The 22324-nt window shown below is 28.9% G+C and overlaps 1 protein-coding gene across 1 annotated transcript in view; it reads left to right on the forward strand.

Moving 5' to 3' along the window:
• The window catches only part of LOC129976468 (uncharacterized), a 30590-nt gene extending 12798 nt beyond the window's left edge, over positions 1-17792 (forward strand). The window contains exons 5-9 of the mRNA XM_056090068.1: positions 2733-2910; positions 4557-4704; positions 12139-12206; positions 16019-16155; positions 17015-17792. Coding sequence (XP_055946043.1) covers positions 2733-2910; positions 4557-4704; positions 12139-12206; positions 16019-16155; positions 17015-17092 — 609 coding nt within the window. The 3' untranslated portion in view covers positions 17093-17792. The remainder of the gene's footprint in view (positions 1-2732; positions 2911-4556; positions 4705-12138; positions 12207-16018; positions 16156-17014) is intronic.
• Positions 17793-22324: the final 4532 nt, after the last annotated feature.

Consider the following 22324-nt stretch of genomic DNA (forward strand, 5'->3'; position numbering starts at 1 on the left):
TTTTTCTGTATGTGATGGAGCGTTATCGTGAAGAAAAGTGACTTTGTGTTGCCTCGTTCAGTATTTTGACCTATTTTCAAGCAGCAAATGGTTCAAAACAGTCAATTGTTTTCGGTAATGTTTAGTATTCTATTCCGCAGGTTTGGGCTGCTCATAATAGACCATGTTCTTCTTGGCCCACCCAACGTAGAGCATCTTGTTTGGATGAATACTACTAAAGTTTCTGCTAAAGTAATTTGGACTTGAGATCTATGTGGATGGTGTGCCTGGGTCTACCCATGTTTTTTTGCACTTCGGATTCTCAAAATAAATCTTTTCATCCCCTGTAACTATATGATGTAAAAATGACTTCCTTTTGTACCAAGCGAGCAAAATATCACTTGTGTTTTTTCGCTTTTCCATTTGTCTGTCACTCAACTTACTTGGTGTACCTATCTATTGGTCTTCTGAATCTTCCCCATCTCTTGTAGCCAATTGGAAATTGACTAACACCTAAATGCTTGGCAAGGTTTTTTTTTTTTTTTTTCCCTGGATCATTTTTGTCCAACAATGCTTTTGATTCCATACCTAAGTATTTTTTGGGTAGTTTCCCACTTTTCTTGTCTGCAGCATCGAAGTCACCACTTTTCAAATGCCAAAACCATTGTTCACATGTATCTTGTGAAAGAAAATGTTCACCAGAAGTGTCATGATTCAGTACATTTTCTTCAAATGAAAGCAAAAATAATTAAGGCAGTCCATGAAGGCTCTTTATTTGGTACTAGCCGCTTTTGGTAACCAGCCAGTTTGCCAATCTTAATGTTCGTTAAAATTTTAATAATTAAATATTTTATGCAATTCCTACTTAAATAACTTCTTCATCGAAATATTTTAAAACTTCAAATTTTGATAATCATATAATTCACTCATAATATTATAAAGGCCTTCAGTCATAACGTAATATGTATCTCTCTAAGTTTCTGTTAGCTCCCGTAGAATTTGTTTTAAAGTGGAAAGGATGAATCTGCAATTAATATAATAATATTTTTTACTGAAACAAAGAATTTTTTTATAATATGATTTCTGAAAACAGAGTCACTGAGCATTTAAACTTTATGGGCACTAAAGAATATATATCTTAATTTATGTAATATCTCAAGAATTTGTCAACAAAATTTTCTCAGATTCATCATGAGCAGGTCGATTAATTAACAATGTTTAGTTTGAAATGCATCAAACACTAAGAAAATAAACAGAATCGTTTAAAATAATCGGTCGAAAACAGGTTAAAATAAACTACTTAAAAAACGATATACTTAAAATTATAAGCATATACAAAAATATGTAACTAACATAAATGCAATTTAATTACAAAAGCACACAACTAACCTAAAAATAATTTAAATCAACTCTGAATCCATTGTAAACAATCAGAACACAATGTGCATGCGTGAAGTTCCAATGCCAGTTACGGTAACGCAAATGCGCGAATTTTTCTACGCCAGTTGGGGTAACGCTATGCAGATTAGAAATTTTTAATTTCCTTAATTCTGTTTTATTTTAATTCAAAAGTACTTCAGAATGAATCTGAAAGATCGATTATTTAATAATGTTTAATTTTAAAGGCATCAAACATTAAGAAAATAAACAGAATAGTTTGAAATAATCGGCCGAAAAATGTTAACCCTAGCCTCATTAGTGTTGGGAGAAAAAAAAACTGAAGCCTTACTCATTTGGTAGTGGGGAAAATGAAGATTTTTTTGGCGGGAAAGTTAGTTTTTAATTAATAACTAAAATTCTAATTAAAAATTCAAAAGAAGGAACCCCAGGTGCACATTCCCGACCTCCAAAGTATACATGTACGAAATTTGGTAGCTGTAGGTCAAATGGTCTGGCCTTTAGAGCGCCAACACACACATATTGAACACAACATTATGCATACACTTTCCCAATTTATCACTTGCACGTGTCTGACACTTGTTCATGACATAACAAAATGGCACAATGTCAAATCTTTGTAGCAGAAACTGCATTGGTGCGTCATCTGTTCTCTGAAATCTGCATTTCATATTTGCACACTTGTTATTCATTTAGTTTACTTCAATGTTTTTTATGACTCTTATAGTGGATTCACCTATTTTAAATTCCTTACCAACAGCTGTGGATCCTTCATTATTAGTCTTTTTAATATTGCAATTTTAGTTTCTCATTCAATTCTCTCTTTTCTCTTACTTTTGTCTACAGTTAATCATTTAAAGAACTAATCATGTTTAAAAAGGAAACAAAAAAAATCACAAAAACTATCCAAATATAAAAAAATCTTTAACATTTATCTTAATTAATGTATCCTTAATGATCTAAACATATGTATGCATGCATGTCAATGGTTTGCAGTATCGCTCTCTGGTGTAATATGTATATATATTTGGAATTGGTTGTCGCAACATGTATATATATTGTACACCATATACATTGTATCAGTGTACATCTGTACATTAGTAGAAAAAATTACGATGCAATAATTCTAATTCCTTCATGTGCCACATTTAGAAAAGACAAAGAAAAGGAGTAGATTTGATAGTTTGACACAAAAATAGATTTAACTATATTAGTAAATCACTATATAATTTGAAAAATATTTCTTTATCAATATTGTATAAGAAATACTTCTATATTTTAAAAGAATTTTAAATAACATATACAAAACTGAAATATTGAATTATATAATTCATGATGAATTTTATGATCTGTAGCTTCACCTTCCCGAGGGTGCTTCTTGTGATGTCATTCTGTCCAGCCTTGTGTCTGCTGGTCACTTTTTCCTGCAGCAACCCACTCATCCTACGTATCCTTCCCTCAGTACTCTGGATCAGTGCATGATTAACTGTTATTCACAGTTGGATACACCTCTTTTGCCTCATCCTGTGGAGCGTAAGTTATTTTTGCTATCAACTTATTTCTGTCCTTATATGTGAAGTTAGCTAATACAAAATTAACAGAGTCTATGAAATTAATTTTATTTGATAGGGTTAAAAAATCTTATTGAAAATTTTCTAGGTAGTTTCTATTGTAAAATGCAGATTTTAAAATAGAGAAAAAAATTGCTAACTATAATTTGTAATTGTTCAGTAATTAACTTAGTAACTTATTATCTAGTTGTGTTGATAATACTTTTTTAGATATTATTGATAGAAAAAGGGTTTACAGATCTTGACACTTAGTAATAAAGGTGTCAGTTATTAATTATTGTGACATTTTTGTTTGTTTATAATGATTTTTTAATAAAAAGTAACTCCTAAACTTTTCTATGTTAATGTTAATTAAGTTAGATATGGTATGAAAATTATCAGAATTTTGCATGATAGATTCAATAAAAGGTTTGTAGTAATAATAATGTTATTGACGCATTAAACTAAAGAGGAATTTTAATATATAATATGCTTTATGATTAGTACAGGCATGTGCTTAAGAAAAAATATTTTTTATGAATATCCTACTACTTCATTATAAAACAGCTGTTGCAATAAATTTTTTCATTGAGTGTAAAAGTTGCTTAGTTCAAATTCTGATACTGCACATGAGTTTATTGTGGTTAGCTATCATTGAATATGTGTTGTTTTGTAATAGCTATAAATATTGGATATTTTATTTCTATTAGTAGTTTGGCAATCAAACTATTCAATGAAAATTTTATCTTTCCATGGAAAATGTTATGAAGGTTAAATATTAATGCTGTTAGATTTACTGAATACTTGATTGCACACAAAGACTTTTTTTAGAATGGTTTATTCCTTTACATATTTAAATGCATTTGAATTGTCCGGTGATAATTTTGTTGTTTCTGATCCCAGGTGGTATAATTGAGTTATACCACCTCCATGAAACCAAAGATCTCTAAAAAGTCCAAAAACAATTGCCGATCCCTTAAAATCTCAAAAATTGTAACATTTAAACATTTCAGAATAAGATTGGGGAGGCTTGATCTGCCTTGCACCAAGGACATTTAGCAAAGATCCTCCGTCCATGTTGGAAGGTGAGGGATTCGGTGTGTCCACTAAAAAAAACGAGAGAGATTCGGTGATAATTTTTGAAGATATATGAAATTTATAATTCAGAATTCTGTTTTTTTTAAATAAATTTATTGATTTTAGGTTTGATTCAATCTAATTAGCTAAAAATTAATTATAGTAATTAAAAGAATAAAATTTTAGCAAAAATTCAGTAACTGCACAAATGTATCATTTAAATTAAATTTTTTAAATCAAATTACAAAATTTCAATTATATTCCAAATATATTTTTGAATAATTATTATTAAATTAAAACACTCAATCATTTAAAACTATTACTTTCAGTTTTTATTAAATATAATTTTAAGATTGAAATTTATTTGATGTAATTATAATATGATGCTGGTATATATAAAATTTCACCACTCTTAATCAATAATGTGATAAAAAAAGCTTAATAGTTCTCAATATCCCTTTAACCAAAATCATTAAGTATTTATTTCAGTTATAAAATGAATGCAACTCGTGTAATATAGTTATTTATTATGTTTTTCTCCTCCTCTTTTAGCTGGAGTTATCTGTGCTGCCCCTGTTCTCAGAGGATGGTATAGAGCTCAAGTTATTCATGTTTATGATAATGAGGTTGATTGTGAGCTTAAATTCGTTGATTATGGTGGATTCTCTACTGCTCCAATTTCATCGTTGCGTCAAATCAGGTGTGCTATTTCCTTAGATTATACACTTTTTAATTGGAAGGAGAGGCTGTAGAATGAACAAAATTTATGAGAGAAAGATTTAAGATAAAAATTCAAACTCTCGAATCTCATTGTAGTCTGAGAGGTATCAGACTAAAAGACTACAAATTTAATTAATAATGAGATCTTTTAAAATAATTTCAATGTCAAAATCTATGTTCATTGTACAAAATATGTAAAATTTTACAGTTCTTAATAAATATAAAATCTGAGTTGTTTATATTGCACCACTGTTATTGAGAATTGTTGATTTGTGATCAGAAGAATATACATGCTCAAAAGGTTTAAAACTCTTGTATTAAGTAGTGATTAAAGGTTTAAATAACATTTATAGTTAGATTATTCTAAATTAGGGAATAAAAAGGATGGGCTATTAATCTAATCTATAATAATTAGTAGTAAATTCAGATTTGCAGCATAGGAGCAAATCTAGTAAGAAGGCAAGATCTGAGAAATGGTGATGTATTTACAAATGTTCGTGAAATTAGTTTTGTCTAGGGGCTTCAAATAATATCAAAAGTTTGCCTTCTGAAACTGCTCTTTTTCTCTTCATTAGTTAAGTGATTTAACAAATGTTTTCAATTCTAACAAATAATATTATCCTAATTTCTGTTATCATACATTGGAGGTCTGACAATTTATTCTCGAATTTACGAATGCCGTGAAGTTTACTTTATAAGTGCATGGCTTTTTGTTTGGCTTCTGTTTCATATGTTTTGATTGAGGCCTGTTGGAGTTTAACTGATTTTCTTATCTGGGTTTGAAAAAAAGATACAAAACTTGGACTTAAGATTGCCTCAGTAGCTTGCCATAATATGCCTACTTTACATTAAGATTTTCTTTTTTCTTATGTTCTGAGGTTCTTGCACTATAAGCACCTGCCCACATAGCTCACTGCATCTTTTTGCAGTATAATGGAGAGTGAATAATATAAACCTTCTTGGTGTAATTTTGTTCTTTTGTAAACATGTAACACACATTTTGTAAACATTTTGTTCTTTTGTTTCCTAATGGTAGTATACATATTTAATAAATAGTTTATTTTTCTCTTAGTTTATTCCAAGTTCAGAAATCTTCTTTATAATGGTATCAGTGGGAATTTAGTTGCAATCTGCACAAGTTTTCAGAAATTACAAAGCCCTGAGATATTTTGTAGCTTTCCTGTGTCCAGAAAAATCTGTATAAATTTACTGTTGATTTTAGTTTTGCATTTTAATCTCTTCTCATCATCTGTTGGTGGATCCAATTTGTTGCTTGTTATGATAGGAAGATGCTTTCTTCTTTGCACTTTCAAGATCAACAATGGATTATTCTTTTTTACACTATGGTTAAATCCTTTATTTCTGTTTTCATTTTGTACTTCCTAGTATGTTTGTGTACTGTCAGCTGCTTTTTGTTCCCTGGTGGACTATCATTTCTGCTTGAAGGCAGATGATTATTGCATACAAAAGTGACATTACTGTTACTATTTTTTCCTCGTCTCTATTGCCAGGAATGAAAATTTAACCCAATTCATTATGGCTAGCTTATTATTTGCTACATTTTTGTAGGTAAGCTACATAGGGAAGTAAACTTTATCATTATTAAGAATATGCATGCAATTTCTGTTTAATCAAGTTATTACTGAATGCAAAATCCTGGTAGAATTAGATGATTACTATCATTATTTTGTCTAATGTAAGCCGATTTTGCTCAGACCTTCAACATTTTTGTTGTTTGTTATCAATTTTTCTACTTCATTAAGTAACAGAACTCTCCTCTTAACAACATTTTAAAGTGGACTCAAACTTAGTCGTATCTTAAATACTGTTCTCATTTACTTCATCAGCAAGTAATTATTGTTATTATTATTTTTACTTTCATGCTATCTACTTGTCCTTCTGAAAATGACAGATTGCTAGAAGAGGGTCTTGTTGGTAAAGTGTGTGATTATAATCTCAGTACATATATTTCATTCACAAATTGTATGGTTAATTAATCAAATCTAAGACACTCTGCTATTGGTAACTAGGCAGCTGTGTTGTATTAATTTTCCTTTTCTTATCCATCAATAGCATCTCACATGAATAAAAGAATGGTTTTAATCAATATGCCATATAAAAAATATATTTAAAATTTATTAAAGAAAATCTTATTTTTTGTCTTAGAGATTATGGCTAATAATCTCTAAATTACATAAATAATGGCATATTTAACTTTTCATGCCAGATGTGAAAGAATGCCAAAGAGATTTTTCAGAACCTTTATACAAATACTCCTCTAATAGTGTTCTATCAATTGAATAAAATTAAGTTTTATGTTAATTTTTTCCCTTTCAAAACCTTTATTAAATAGACTATTTTTCAGAAGAGAAAAAAAAGAATTGCTTTTCCTAAGGAGTGATACATCTGATTCTATATACAGGAAATTGTTGACCATCTCCCGCATAACTGCTAATTTTGTCATTATAGTCTATGATATTGCATTGCGCTATTAAATTTAGATCTTGGCACATATATCTGTAGTGGATAGTTATGAGCGTGGATAGAACCTAGGACCTTGTGGTTCGCAGTCCAGTAACAAGACCACAATACAAAAGCAATTGCTCGTATTTCGTAGCTGTTATCTGGCTTATAAGCTTTTCACCTCAGTACTCTCCCTCCAGTGAGTCGGAGGTGAGACGAACAATATGGCTGTTGAGTGGTGATGTTTTAGCTGTTTATTCTAATGCACCTGTACACATTTAGTAAGGCTAAGCGTTATGGCGAGGGTGAGTGGTTGCTGTTGCGTCAAGTGAGTCTGACAACTCTGTGGGTAGATGGCGCCACAACAGCTGAACGAAGGTTGGTGTTCATATCACTTCCGGGTTACCAATGTGAAGGATTTCAATTGAGAGAGGATAGAACCTGGGACCTTGTGGTTCGCAGCCGAGTAATATGACCACAATACAAAAGCAATACCCTCTGTAGTGTAGCTGTTAATTGGCTTATAAGCTTTCACCACAAGTCAATGCAAGAGAAAAAATTTTTGGATTAAGAAAGTTACTTAGATGATGGAATGGAAGATTTTATAGTCAGGATATAGTTTTGTTTATGCTGTAGCTACTTTATGTACTGTTTTATTTGGAAGACTTGCATCAGTGCTGATGTAAATTAGTGATGATCTTAAAATAGTAGTATATCAGAATCTTTTATGGATACTTAAATATCCATGTGTTTTGTAGAGATTGCGACTACTATGAGGTCAGGAATGAGAATTATAGGATATATAAATTTTAAGTGCAGATGATATCATTTTAATTGAATGAAAATATTCAATCATATAGAGCTTGCATTTTTTTTTTTTTTTTTTTTTTTTTTTTTTTTTTCCCAAGCTTGTGGAATGTCAGAATATTCAGCTGGCAGATTGGTTTGCCAGGGCTCCAGATTTAAATTTTATGAAACATATCTGAGATATTTTTGAAGAAACAACTCTACTAATTCTTCCTGAATGCAGCACTTCTAGAAATGCAGCCAGCAAATTTGTAAACCTTCTCATTTCCATAATTCTGAATTTGCATTTTTTGCATTTCAAGGAAAAATCGTTCCTTCTATTAATCTTTTTTGATATTGCAATTTTTATCTTTTTGTTCTGATAAGTTTTGTACACGAGCATGATTATACTCCATAATATATTTATGGTTTTAACATTACTTCCACCTACACACTTGTTTCATTTTATTATGTCCAATGTATATATTATCTCATTTAAATATGTAGGCAATTGGTCATAAGTTGCATGTTTCTTAGTTAAAATCCAGGGTAAATATTTGTATATCCTGATTTCTGTTAAATAAAGGCTTCATTGATTTCTTCTTCCGTTAATGATTCTTGGAGATTAAATTAATCTTTTAGTCTTAAAATTTTTATTAATATACATAACATGTTTTGAGATATTTCTAAATTAAGGTTCACACTCCTCTTCTTCCAAGTACTAATTAGCTTTAACACTGCTTTGAAATTTCTCTTATTCTTAAACTAATATTATGCACACACATATAAACTGATTTCTTGGAGCATGTTGAAGTAAAAATATTTTATGGGAGATGAAACATCTGTAATTTTTTGACGATGGAATTATTATTTTTGGCTTTAAAATAGATTTCGATACAGAAATAATATTGTAATATATTTTAATTTGTTTAGTCCAAGTTTTGTTATTCTATTTTTAAATTTAAACCTTTGATTTAAGTATTCTGATAATGGTTAGGTGTGTGCCAAAAGTGTCGTTACACTGGTAAAAGCTCATAAATAAAAATGTTAAAAAATAGAATTTTAATAACTATCAAAGGACTGGCTATTCAAAAAAAAATTCATAATCTTGTGTACTAAAAAGATAAAAACAGCCGAAGAAGAAAAAAAAAAAAAAAAAAAAAGAGCAGACATAAAAAAGAAAAAGTTTAGAGGTCTAAATAGCCCAAGCAGAAGAGTAAATATTCCAACAACATTATTGAAACATAATTTGTAAATAATAAAATTTACCGAAGAGAGGCAATTTAAATTTAGAAAACAGAAAAAAAGAAAAATAAAAGAAGGCCAATTCCAATGATGTTGGGGGTTTCTTGGAAACGTCTAGGCTCGGTGGCCTTTCATCTTCCGCTCAGCTGAAATGATGATTAATGACAGACAAATTATGCTGAGCATTAACTGGGGTAGAAGTAATTAACATTTTAGTTAGATTTTAATTCTTAAATGCATTTGTATAACATGGGACGACACAACACACACAAAAAAAAGAGCTATTTAATCTATGGTGAATTTTAATTGTCCTAATGAGAAAAATTAAAAATAAAAGAAAGCAAAGAGAAAAGTATATAAAAAAAGCATAGTGAAAAATATAAATAAGTAAATGAAAAAATAAACAAACAGAAAAATATATACAAAGGCTCAATCTAAGGTAGTCCATGAATCAAAAACAAAATGCCGGGTAGAGTTTTTTTTCTCCCTTGTACTCACTAAATTCTGTCTACTTTTAACAGTGCTTGACAAACCGGGATAAATTATTGTTCAATTTGGAAAATTCTGTTTTCATTATGATATAGGAAATCTAAAATATTTTGAGCTTCTAAATTCAATTTGTTTAATAGAATTTGGGAAATATTTAGTTGAGGTTTAATAAGTTTTCTCAAATGATGATGAATAGGGAAATGGAAATATAGTGTGGAATGTCATCATAATCATTATCACATCTACAACTACAATTTCTCAAACTGAATCTTTTAAGATAATGTGGACAAAGTCCATGGTTTGTAGTTAAGTGGGCTAAATTATCAATACATCTATTTCTTTTTACCTGACAAAAGATACTGAAAGTAAAGCGGCATTTTTCATTATTTTCCCATTTTAATTGCCGTTCATTGATGAGAATTTTGCGAAAACAAGTGTTGATTGTTCTTTCAGATTCTCCAAGGTGATAGTCAATTGCAGGTTTAAGTGAGGCAGCTTTGGCAGCCAGATCGGCTAGTTAATTACCTTTGATGCCAGTGTTGGCTTTAACCCGGTGTTATAAAATATTACCATCTACCAAACTTTTAACATCTTCTACTGAATTATTTTTGGAGTTGAATGTTTGAAGAGCCTTTAATACACTAAGGCTGTCCGTGAATAGATGATAATGCAAATACGGTTTATTATGGTTTTTCCAATTTTAAGCTTGCTATATTGTAAAAAGTTCTGCTTGAAAAATTGAACAGTGATTTTCAAGCCTATACTAAAACTCTTCAATTTTATCTTCACCCTCAAAAACACAAAAAGTCACATCAACTTGTTCATTCATTTTCAAACCATCTGTATAGATGGAATGCGGAGCTGTCACTGCAGAAGCTACCCACTGTATCTTTTCAATCTTACTGGGGTGAACCCATCTATTTTCATAACTAATCATTTTAGTGCCCTGAATTGTTTGGCCAAAAATATTGCTGTCCTTATGGTGATTTTTTATGCAATACTAAGTGGTTTCAATATCACATATCAGATCTACTGGTTCAAGTCCACTAATTATTTGTAGAGCTGCTGTTGATGTACGAAAAGATCCCGTTATTGCTAACAGTGCTTTACGTTGTACACTATTGATCTTTTGCCTTTCTCTATTAGTGCCCTTCCACCAGGCTACAACTGCATATATTAAAATTCTTTCCTGGGCTCTTTTGTATAAAATTTTGACAATTTTTCCTGATATTCCACTATTGTATTTGGCAACTGTAAGTCTATTTAAAATTTTAGTCATTATGGACCATACCATTTAATCTGTCATCAACAATAATCCCAAGAATCTTCATATTTCTTGTAAGCTTGATTGGTTTACCTTCATAAGAACAATATGGAGGGTGTTTATAAGGACCTTTTTTTATCAAAAGAAATCAGCTGTGTTTTTTCATGCGCAAAAGTAACCTTAGAGTCCTTACTCCAACAATCTAATTTTTCTAATACCTTATTAACCAGACCTTAAATTTTATGCTTGCTAGTTGCTGCTGCAACCAGATAAAAATCATCAGCATATGCAATTATTTAAGTATCTTCTCCAAAATTAATTTGCAGCGCTTTATTAGCTACTAGGAGCTAATACAGAGGTCCAGAATTAGAACCCTGAGGGTATCCAGTTAAATATTCTCTATTAAAAATTTGAACGCCGTAAATTAGAAAGACATTTCTGTTGTTGAGGAAACTTGAAACCACGTTAAAAGGTTTTGGGGGCAATTCATGTTTTTCAAATTGTGTCTTACTAATGGCCACCAAACTTCACTAAAAGCACTTTTCGCATCTAAAGAAATTATAACACTATGTTTTGAGTTATTTCTTGCCTCCGCAATCCAATATTTAATGTGAATAATTGCTTCAGTTGTACTTTTCCCAGGAATAAATCCATATTGATTTTGATGAAGATAATTATTTTTTAATAAATGATAGAATATTCTCTGTGTAATCATTTTATCAAATATTTTTCCAATGAAATCAAGAAGATAAATAGGTCGAAAAGCTGCTGGATCTGTATCTTTTATATTTGACTTGTTAAATTGTTGTCGTTGATTTAAGTATGTAAACGTTTGTTAAAGTCTGTTAAGTATGTATGTTGCAGCACTTGCTGTAACTATTTTTATTGTGATAGCATTAAGACCAAACACCAAATTTCATTTATCTTGATTATTGAAACTTGTTATTTGCATCTACAAAACATTTAGGATGGATACTACCCCTCAGTCAGATTTCTACCGCAAAGGTTATCTAGTTGCCTCAAGTAGTTCTGACCAGCAAATGATGCTGTGAAGAAAGAAGCGATTCTTCCTTCCTTTTGTATTCTTTTTCCTCTGTAAATGCAATGGTTCCTTTATTTTCAAATACTATATTCATTAAAAATATATATATTATTTTATTCTTTTAGGAGCGACTTCATGAGTCTTCCTTTTCAAGCATCTGAGTGTTACCTAGCAAATGTTAGGCCTATAGATTGTAAGTTTATTTTTTTTTTCTGATTAATTTTCATATGGTTTATTACTTAAGATGTGATATATTAAACATAATAAGAATTTTGCTATTGATGTTAATTTTTGTCAGTAAGTGAACAATTAAGGATTATTTGTACAAATGAAATAATGTGGAAATGTATTGCAAAATTTCACAGTGTGTAATAATTGATTTTTAATAATTTTAGTATTCAGTCTTAAGATCATGTTTGCAAATATAATTGAAGGCAGTCTATGTAACTAAGATCTTTTATTAGAATTAAAACTAAACTCAGTGGCACGACAGCACATGTGGGCCAAGGCTTACTGTACCCATATCTGCTTTCTTGACCAAGGGCCCTGGGGTTCAAGGCATATGTCCCAGTGAGGTGGTCAGCCTAACGCAGAACCCCCAGTGTTTAATTCCCAAGCGTGTGTGGTCCTCAGTGTATCGAACCACTTAAGGGATGAAAGATTTTATTAGAATTAGTCTCATTAATAGCAGGTTGCATAGTATCATGAAAAGTGCTTGGATTTTGAAACCACTTTTTAGCACCTTAAAAAGTGCTTCTCTCATGAAGAGCAAAGGCATCTTTTTGTTTCCCCACAAGTTGAATGCAGTAATTCAAAATCATGATTATAAAGGCTTGTTTACCAGATGTATCAAAAAAGAAAACCAACAAACGGGAAGAATTCAACTAAAAAATCCAAGGGCTCTAGCACATATTAAGATAATAATGATTCTTTTTCTTTTCTTTCTTTTTCTTTTTTGCTTCCTTTTTCTTCAACAATGTGTACTGCCATTTATTAAAACACTGGAATAGTTATGGTACAATACATATTTCGTACTGGAGCAGTACGAAATATGTACTGTGCCATACTTATTGTGAAAAAACATTCGAATTTCAATTTTTAATACTTCAGATGTTGAAGAATTTATTTAAGTTATTCCTGATAAGTGTATATTTAAAATTTTCTCTGTTATTAAAAAAGAATATGCTGATTGGTACGATCAATGGAAAATAATAAAATAGGAGGATAGATTTGGTACGACAAAAAGATATATAGAACAAGGGAAAATCTGCTCTAAAAACAGTAACATATTTGATCATCATTCCCACTAATATGTCGTTTTGGAGCAATCGCTTGAATATAATCAATTATGTAAATTCTTGTATGCTGAAATTTTAATGTGAAGTCTTTTTCAATGATCATGATATCTTTCATAGTATTGTTTTAATTATCCCATCTATTTGAAAATTTTATTCGTTGGACCAATCTAACCAAATTGGTTTTGACAAAGGAAAAAAAAAAAAATGCTAAATCTGATACTTAAAATTCTTAGAGAAATAAAAAGAAAGTTTTTCGGTTTTTTAAATTTTTGTAGAATTTTTTCCCAGCCAATCTCCATCTGATGACTTTTATAAAAAAATTTAAGGAATATGATATATTGTCTTGAGCTGGCTTCAAGGATTGTTTTTGTAAAAAAAAAAAAAAAAAAAAAAAATGCTTCGATTGGCATTTTTACTTTCTTGTATACAAAATTTGGAGAAAGCATTGCAATCATCAAAAAAATTTGTACTTGAGATTTAAATGAATTTACATGTTTCAGGCTTCCTCAAATTTGAAAACACGCATTTTCCGAAGATTTCTGTGATAAGAGTATCAGAAAAACAATTTGAGCTGGACGGATGAAATTTCGTATATGGTTTCCATGCCAATTTCTATCAAATTTTGAGCAACATCCGTTAAAAAAAAGTCTGCCCGACTGTTTGAATATAAATTAACATGTTAACTACTAAGTGAAGAGAGCTAGATAAATAAAATTTGGTACATCTATAGTATACATTTTTAACATCTATAGTATAGACATCTTTAAATTTTGAGCCAAATGCAACAAGGGGTTCACTGTAAGTTGGTGTGTACTTTCAGAAACATGTAAATGTAATAACTCAAAAAAAAAAAATGCAATGACTTAAATATATCAAATTCAAATTTTGTGGCAAAAAGTGTAGTTTTTATTCACTTTTCAGATACTTACAACCATATGACAGGCATTAATTGCCAAAGATCACATGTTAAAATCAGTAAAAATGTTTAATTTAATATTTTTTGGCAATATGCAATAAAGTTTTGGTGACATTTCTGCTGATTTAATTTCATTTTGCTTTTAACTACAAAGCTAGTTTTTTTTTTTTTTTAAATTATCATTTATTTATTGAATGAATTGGTTTTTGTTATTTAAGAAAACTGGGACTTGTTAAAGAATTTCACCAGTCATTTTCATTTTTTTGTAAAATATATATAACATCTTTCTTAAGTAAGAATTTTTGCTTATAAGTTAAAAAGGTTAGATTAAATTTTAGGAACACTAAACATTCAAAAAAGGCCTTTACTATAGAAGTAAGATGCGATAAGACAGTTTCTTTTTACTGTGATCATTTGTGAACATTGCTATTATTTTCTATTAAAAAATGACCTAAAAAATTCACTTAGAACAGAGTATTGTTCCATGATCAATTTCATGGCAATTTTGCCTGTCGTATGATGATAGCCGTAAGAATGCTTTAGTGCTTAGCTTTATAAAATTGCTACATAGAATGAGTTAGTGCAGGAAGAAATTAAATGTTTCCATCATAGCCATGCTGAATCTTATTTGTTGTTACCTATATAAAATTCAAATCCAAAATTTGTAGTCATTCTATGCTTCTACGTCACTATTGACAATTTCAGAAATATTGTATCTGACTAAATGAGTGGGTAACTTATTAATTTTAGGAAATGTTGAAAAAGATCATGGATTTTTTTTATTGTTAATCTTTAAAAAAAAAAACGACTCAATTTTTGGTAATGATAGTTTTTCTTCATTTTTATGATCATTTCTATGTTTTTACCAAATCTAAAATTTTGCAATAGAAGACTTTGTGTAAATACAAAAATAAATTCAAAAGAAGCATTTAAAATTGATTTAAAAAAATTTTCAGTAAACTGTATTTATATAAAACAAAAAAAAAAAAATCCTATGCTTAGAAAATACACACAGTTTACGTATGTATACTTATACAAATGGTTTTTTTTTTTTTTTTTTTTTTAAGATGCTTAAAAAATGCTTAATTTTTGCTGCAGTTTCTCACTATGCACCCTGAATAAATGGGCATTGTTCTTAAATGTTTATTATATATATTAGGATTAATTATAGATTATGGTCATCATGGATCATAATGAAGTGAACAAAAATTCAATTAAGATGCTGTGTAACAAAGGTTTGATAAAATAATTTGTAGATAGAAATATTGATAAGAAAAAAAATCCAGAAAATAAAAAAATTGTGATTTCGTCATTAATTTTTAAAAAGGTGTTAAAATATGATTTAAACGTTTTTGGTGAAAGGTTTATGATCAAGAGACTTTTTGTACATTTTGATATGACAGGTATTGAAAATCTATAGAACAAAGATTATAGGGGGAAAATTTTAGTGTCTATTTTAGATTTACTATCCTCATCAGAACTGGGAACTGCACCCTATGATGTCTCAATTTGCATTTATTTTTAAAATCCAGCAACCAGTGCCTGAGATTTGTTGAGGAAGTGATGGATGGCCAAATTTTTTCTATCCCCTTCCATTCCAGAGATGTTTTCTTGGAACAGTCAAATTACTTTGCATCTTGTAGAGATTTTTTAACTGTTCATTCTGAAATATTAATAAGCTTGACACTGAGACATATCACCATTTCATAAATAGAAATATCCTGTAACCATATCTGATAATTTTGTCTAAGTTTTATAGTACACTTGTCATCAAATTTATTTTAATTACAGCCTCTGACTCTTGGTCCCCTGAAGCAACAGCAACATTTGAAGAACTTGCACAAGGGCAAATATTGCAGGCTTTGCTTGTAGAGTATGCTCCAGATGGAATACCTTGTGTACATCTGTATAGGGTGCAAGGAATTACAGTAAGTTTATGTTAAACTTTTTATTATTATTATTATTTGCCTAAAATTAGTGCTTGCTTCCAACTTAAGTATTAGGGTGTGCACTCGTGCATGCACAGATTGTTGATCCTGAATAATAATAAAGCTGCAAAAATATTGCTTTCTTTCTCTCTCTCTCTGTCTTTCTGTCTTTAGTTTGGTATGTTTGTTTATTTATTTTTAATCTCTAGAATTTTTTTATTTGACATTATTACATTAAGAAAAATTAATAAATTTTTGAAGTACTTATTTTTTAAAAAAAATAAAGTAAAACTTTGAAAGGGTTTATTACAATGATATGCATACATTTATATTCTGGAATAGTGCGTGTCCCCCCCCCCCCTCCACACACACACAAACACGTACTCCTCCTTTTTGTTAAATGCTTTTGCATCACTTTTTATTGATCAAATGATTTTGTTAATTTATGCAGACGTATAAATTAAGAACTATGGTTTCACTTACTAGCTTTTTGGGGGCTAAAATTTTCTTTTTCCGTTGTATCGAAATGTTAAGGCAATTCTGTTTTGATAACTTATTTTAGTAATTGCTAGGGAGCTAAAAAGTGAAAAATGATTTTGCAAAATGATGTGTTGGTAAAATGATTTAATTTTGTACTGATTTTAAACAATGCTTTTTGCTTTATTAAAATTTTTAGTGTGTATGTGTTTGTGTCGTAGCTATATTCTGAATTATTTAACATATTGCTGGGATTCTTGTAAATGGTTAAGAATGCTTTAAACTGCTTCTGCTTATAAGTTTATATATTCATAAATTGGATTTTTTATCATTTTCCAGATTTTGCTGCTGTATATAAATATTAAAATTTCCTCTTTTACAGAACATGTTCATCAACAAAGAGCTGGTAGAGCGTGGTCTGGCCGTCTGGGTTAATAACAGTCACTGGGATCCCCACTGACCACTCCTTCCTCTCGTTAGCTGCCTCACTTTTTAACTGGCCACTGAAGTGCTTCACAGGGAAGTAGATGCTTCTGTCGGAATCCTAGGAGCTTGAAGGCTCTCTCCACTAGATTAGTCAAATAACATAGAGCATAAGTTTTCTTTTCTCTCTTTTCTTTTTTAATTCTATTTTGTTGTACTTAGTTTCTCAGGGCAGTGACCTTGAAAAACAAATGTAAATAGTTTTTCATTTTTTATTTAAATGGTTGCCCTGAGTACGTACTATTTTGTTTCATTTTGCTTTCTTTAAAACAGGCGTTTAAATTTAAAAATCTATCCATTTGTTATTGATGGAGAGATGTATTTTTTAAACCTGGTGAAAATGGTGTGAATGCACGTTTTTGAACTTGCAGCTTTCATGCAATTACTTTAAGTACAAAAATTAATAGCAAGACGGTTTCTTTTCCCATGCTGTAGAAGAGACGTGTTCTTAATAAGTTAATTTAGATATGTCAGACTTGTTCATTATAGCAAGACATTTCTACCATATTTTTGCTTATTGGTCCAGTTTTATGAAGGAAAAAACAAAATCTGTAGTTTGTATTTTCAATAAAATTTTGCTATGCATTAAAAATCAAACAATATTTTAGTAAAAAATTAGAATTAACTGGGTCATGATTCATGAATTTTGGTGATGCAATTTGTATTTTAAAGATACTGATAAGCCTTTAATGTTTTTGAAAATCACATTTTATTATTAGAGTTTTTTTTTTTTTTTTTTTTTTTTTTTTCATAAAATAAAATCCTTTTATCATAATTGGATGACAATTATTTTACTGTGCTTTGTAAGGTTTTCTTTGTTTTATTGTTTTTGAATATTTTGGCTGTTTTTAAATTCCTAACAATTTAAAAATTTACAGCTGTCAGTGTACCAAGAATGTTTTATTTCATTTCGATTATTTGAAAGAATGAATTAACTTGATTTTTAAAGGTTTAAATAAAATGAGAATTTTCGTTATTTCCTTTCTCTTGCTGGACTGCTTTTTTTAAGTTTTAATACAATATACAGGTGCTTATAATTTTTATACTTTTAAGAACATGTTGACTTTTACTTCAGAAGAATACTTTATAATGGATTATATTTTTTACTCATATATTCATAATTTGTAATGATGTCCTAAAAGCAAAGTAATTCAGTGGTTATTTATTTGTCATTGATAACATGCTAATGAAGTTATTGCTTGTTTATTATTATTTCTGTCCTTAAAAATTATTTCTTAATAAATTTATATCACATTATTTGGTATCAAGATTTTTCATTCATGCATATGTTTATGAAGTATTTTTTCACCTGCCTTTTTTTTTTTTTTTTTTTTTTTTTTTTCCCCTCTGTATTTAACTTGCAGGTTTGAAATGCAATTTTGGCATGTCTAAATTAACTTTCCTGACTACTCAAAAGTAAATTATAATTTTTTAGGAATATGTCTGCTTGTAAAGCAGTTTTGTACAATTATGTTAGCTATCCATTATTTCTTTAACATTGGTTCTGCATTAATTTTTTTCCTTTTTACTGCATACGCATTTAGTACAAGGACAAAAGGAAAGTATTGTTATTATTGCATTTATGTAGGTACCCTGTGTGACTTTGATTAAATTTTCTTAACAATACATTTTTTATATAAGAATGACTTATTGTTTGCATTTATAGATTAGTTTTGTTCTCTTGTGACACTTGTGCGTGTTTGTATGATTTTGGATTTGCAGGAATTGAAATCATATTAGCCAATGATTTAATGTGTCTTTTTACATTAGTTTTTGTTTTCTCATTTTAATTTCCTTGTCTGTGAAATTTAGCTGTGATTTATCATGTTTGTAGATTTGTTGGGATGAAAACTTTGTTAAGCTTTGCATTTCAATTATGAATTCAGGTATAGCTCATTTATATAAAACATTATATATTGCACTTGGTTTTGTTTTTAATTTTGTTTTTCCATTAGCATGTATGTTGGGGAAAGTAAATTTCTGGACTTCTTTATATCCTTAAGCACATTTTGTATTCTTACATAAGCATTTAACTGTGCATTCTGTGCAATTCAATTTAAAAAAAAAAAAAACTTCATAAATTTTTTTCTCCTTTATAATTTCTTATTTAAGGAAATCCTGTTCATATTCATGTGTAAGACATTTTATGGCATATTTCAACGACTCTAGTCGTTTTTTTTTTTTTTTTTTTTTTTTTTTAAAGGCATCTTGTTATAGCAAGATCTCAATTGACTTAATCAGCTGATAATTACAATTTTCGTCGTGTGTCTTTGTATAGTTTATTTCTTTTCATTGCTTTTTTCTCCCTAATATTTTATTAATTATTTCATCCTCTGAATTAGCTTAAACTGTTATTCTTTGAAATCCATTTTTAGTAGAAGTTCTGTAACATTTCTTGCTAAAAATAATTTGTAATATCTGTCAATTATTTTTATAAGAATTCTTTTCTCCATTTCCACAGTTTTAGTGATTTTAGAAAAGACTGAACATTAGTACAAATGTTTAACTTCTATAATTTGATCATATAGCTAATAATAAAATGGCATGCTAAGATTTGCAACTTGTAACTCATTGAGGCAACTTCTTTTTTCTACAATTCAAATTGGAATTGCAGCTTTATATTAATAATTTGTTTGAAAAATATTTCTGTGTATTTTATTTTAGAGGAATATTATTTAATATATGTTGAGGAAATTATTCTAATTAAAGTATGAAATGTATAACAGTTTCTATTATTTAAGTCATTATTATTGTTTAAAACTACTAATATGTAATCATGAATATATTTAGAAATTTATCATTGTTGTAAAGCTTTACTGCTTTTGGATGATCAATGGCATATAAATTTGTAATATGTTTGTTTAATTAATTTATCCATTCATTAGTGTGTCCCCTTCCCTTTTATAATTTTACCTGCATGTATTTTGGAATGAAGTTTAGATTATTCTTTAATAGTTAGTGGACAAAATCTTTGCAGTATCGTTCAATGTTTTTAAAGCACTACATTAATAGTTTTATAAAATATGCATTTATTACTATGATATCCATAAAAATTTGTCCTGCTCTGCCAAAACATTCGAGAATTATTACCCAGATATGAAATTTTTTAAAGCCCATGTTTAAGATAGTAATAAATGTTTCATTTGCTTAACCTCTCAATAACAAAAATATGTTGCAATATTTAAGATAATAATTTCAGATAATTCTTTTGCAGAAATTTTATATTAAAATCGTTTTATTTTAAAGCCTCTCGTGGTTTTTTTTTTTTTTTCTTTTTTTTTTTCCCCCCTCCTTCCCTTTTCTTATCTTGCCCTTTAATCACTTATTGGAGTTTTTGATTCTCAGCTTCAGTCAAGATCTCTTATATATTAATGTTAAATTTCTACTTCATGTTTGTAATGCTATTATGATTATTATGTTGTGATCATGTTACCTCAAAAAGCTGTGTTCCAATTTACTTCTAATATTTTTAAGCTGATGCAGAGATGTAATAAATATGTTTACTTTTAAATTTGTGTCATTTCTTTTTTAAATTGTGATAAAGCCATACTTTTATAATTTTGTGGTAGCATGTTTGCTATAATTATTAATGTTGTAATTTGGATTATTTATTTAATTAAATTACTCTTTCTGTCTCTTAACTAAAATAAAGAAAGGGTCATCTAATTAGATGGTAGGTCTGAATTACTAGCAAGTCATAGTAATCAACATGTTAAAGTGCTTACAAAAGACAAAGCAGAATTTATCGTATATGCCAAAAGTGAATGATTATAGGATAAAGTATGCTGTGGTCATGTGAAGATTTCCAATAAAACAACTCGGTTAACAGTTCTTATAGCAGATATTTTTTAAAAAATATTATTACATTAATTCATGTCATTTTAGACCTTATGATAAGAAAATCGAATTTTCAAGACTATTGCACCAAAACAATACCATATCTGATTCTCTTGTTTAAAGCTTTTGCTTTTAGTGTATTATTTGAAAGAACTTGTGTATTATATAACAATTGTAACAGATATCATTAATTGCTAATCTTCCAGATGTATACCTATATAAAATGGCTTGCAGGTCAAATACAGAAATTATCTTCCTTGCTCTTCAGTGTGATCATTTTAAACCAATATAATTCACATATGTTAAATTAGTCTCCTTAAAAGATTAGCTTCTTTATTCCTTTGTTATATTAATGGTAGTAGTTAAGTAATGTCAAAAGTTTGCGGCATTAATTGCCTCAAAAGACCAAAGAAATGAATTGGAAAATAGAACTGCAAAGAAAATACGAAAAATTTATTAAATTTTTAAAACTTGAAATAATTAGATGGGGGAATTGCTGAATGTTTTGCAGCTATTGAAACTAATGGTTTAGATTCTTACATTTAACTGTAAAAAGTGTATTTAGCATAATAACTCTTGCATGATAATAAAGATATTTTTACCGTAGTTCTAATTTAAATTACCGGAATTGCATATTATTTAACAATATGATGCATATTTATGGTAAATATAATACAATATTATGATTACCATAAATATGCATGATAAGGTGTGTTTAATATTAATTGCTGCATTTTTTCTGCCAAAAATTGATTACTATCTTATGAAATATATCTAGAAAATAAAATAAGCCAGTAAAACAATCATTTTTTTTTTCCAAATATAATTCTGAAATATATTAAGTACTTGTAATAATGTACACTAGGTAAGAATTAAAATCAATTTGCTGGGGGAGGGATCTAAAAAGTAGAAATTCTTAATAAAAAATGTATAATCGGAGAGAAAAAGTAATTAAAATATATTTATTCCTCTAAGCCTTTCAAATATTATTGATAAGTGCATTTTATAATGCTATTTTATTTGAATATAAGCATATATTTTGGTGATAAAATAATAAAATGAATATTCATTATTTTTGTCATTTTTTGGTTATTTTAAAATCTGCTGTTTCCTTAAAGTGTTTACATATTATATTATGAAATGATTCATTAAAAAATTATTTCAATCGAGCTCTTCCTGCTTAAGCTTAAATTATCATTTTTTCCCAGTGAACATAATGAATGAGTGACTTCTTATTTGATGTTGAAATAAGAACGCATAATCTTGTCTACATTAGAAATAAATTTGCATCTATACGCTGTACATAAATGAATACTATTTGGCTAAAAGTGGAAATTCATTTGATGGCGTACTGAAACTACCACCATCTGCC

Source organism: Argiope bruennichi, chromosome 7 (assembly GCF_947563725.1).
Source record: "Argiope bruennichi chromosome 7, qqArgBrue1.1, whole genome shotgun sequence".
Lineage (NCBI taxonomy): Eukaryota > Metazoa > Arthropoda > Arachnida > Araneae > Araneidae > Argiope > Argiope bruennichi.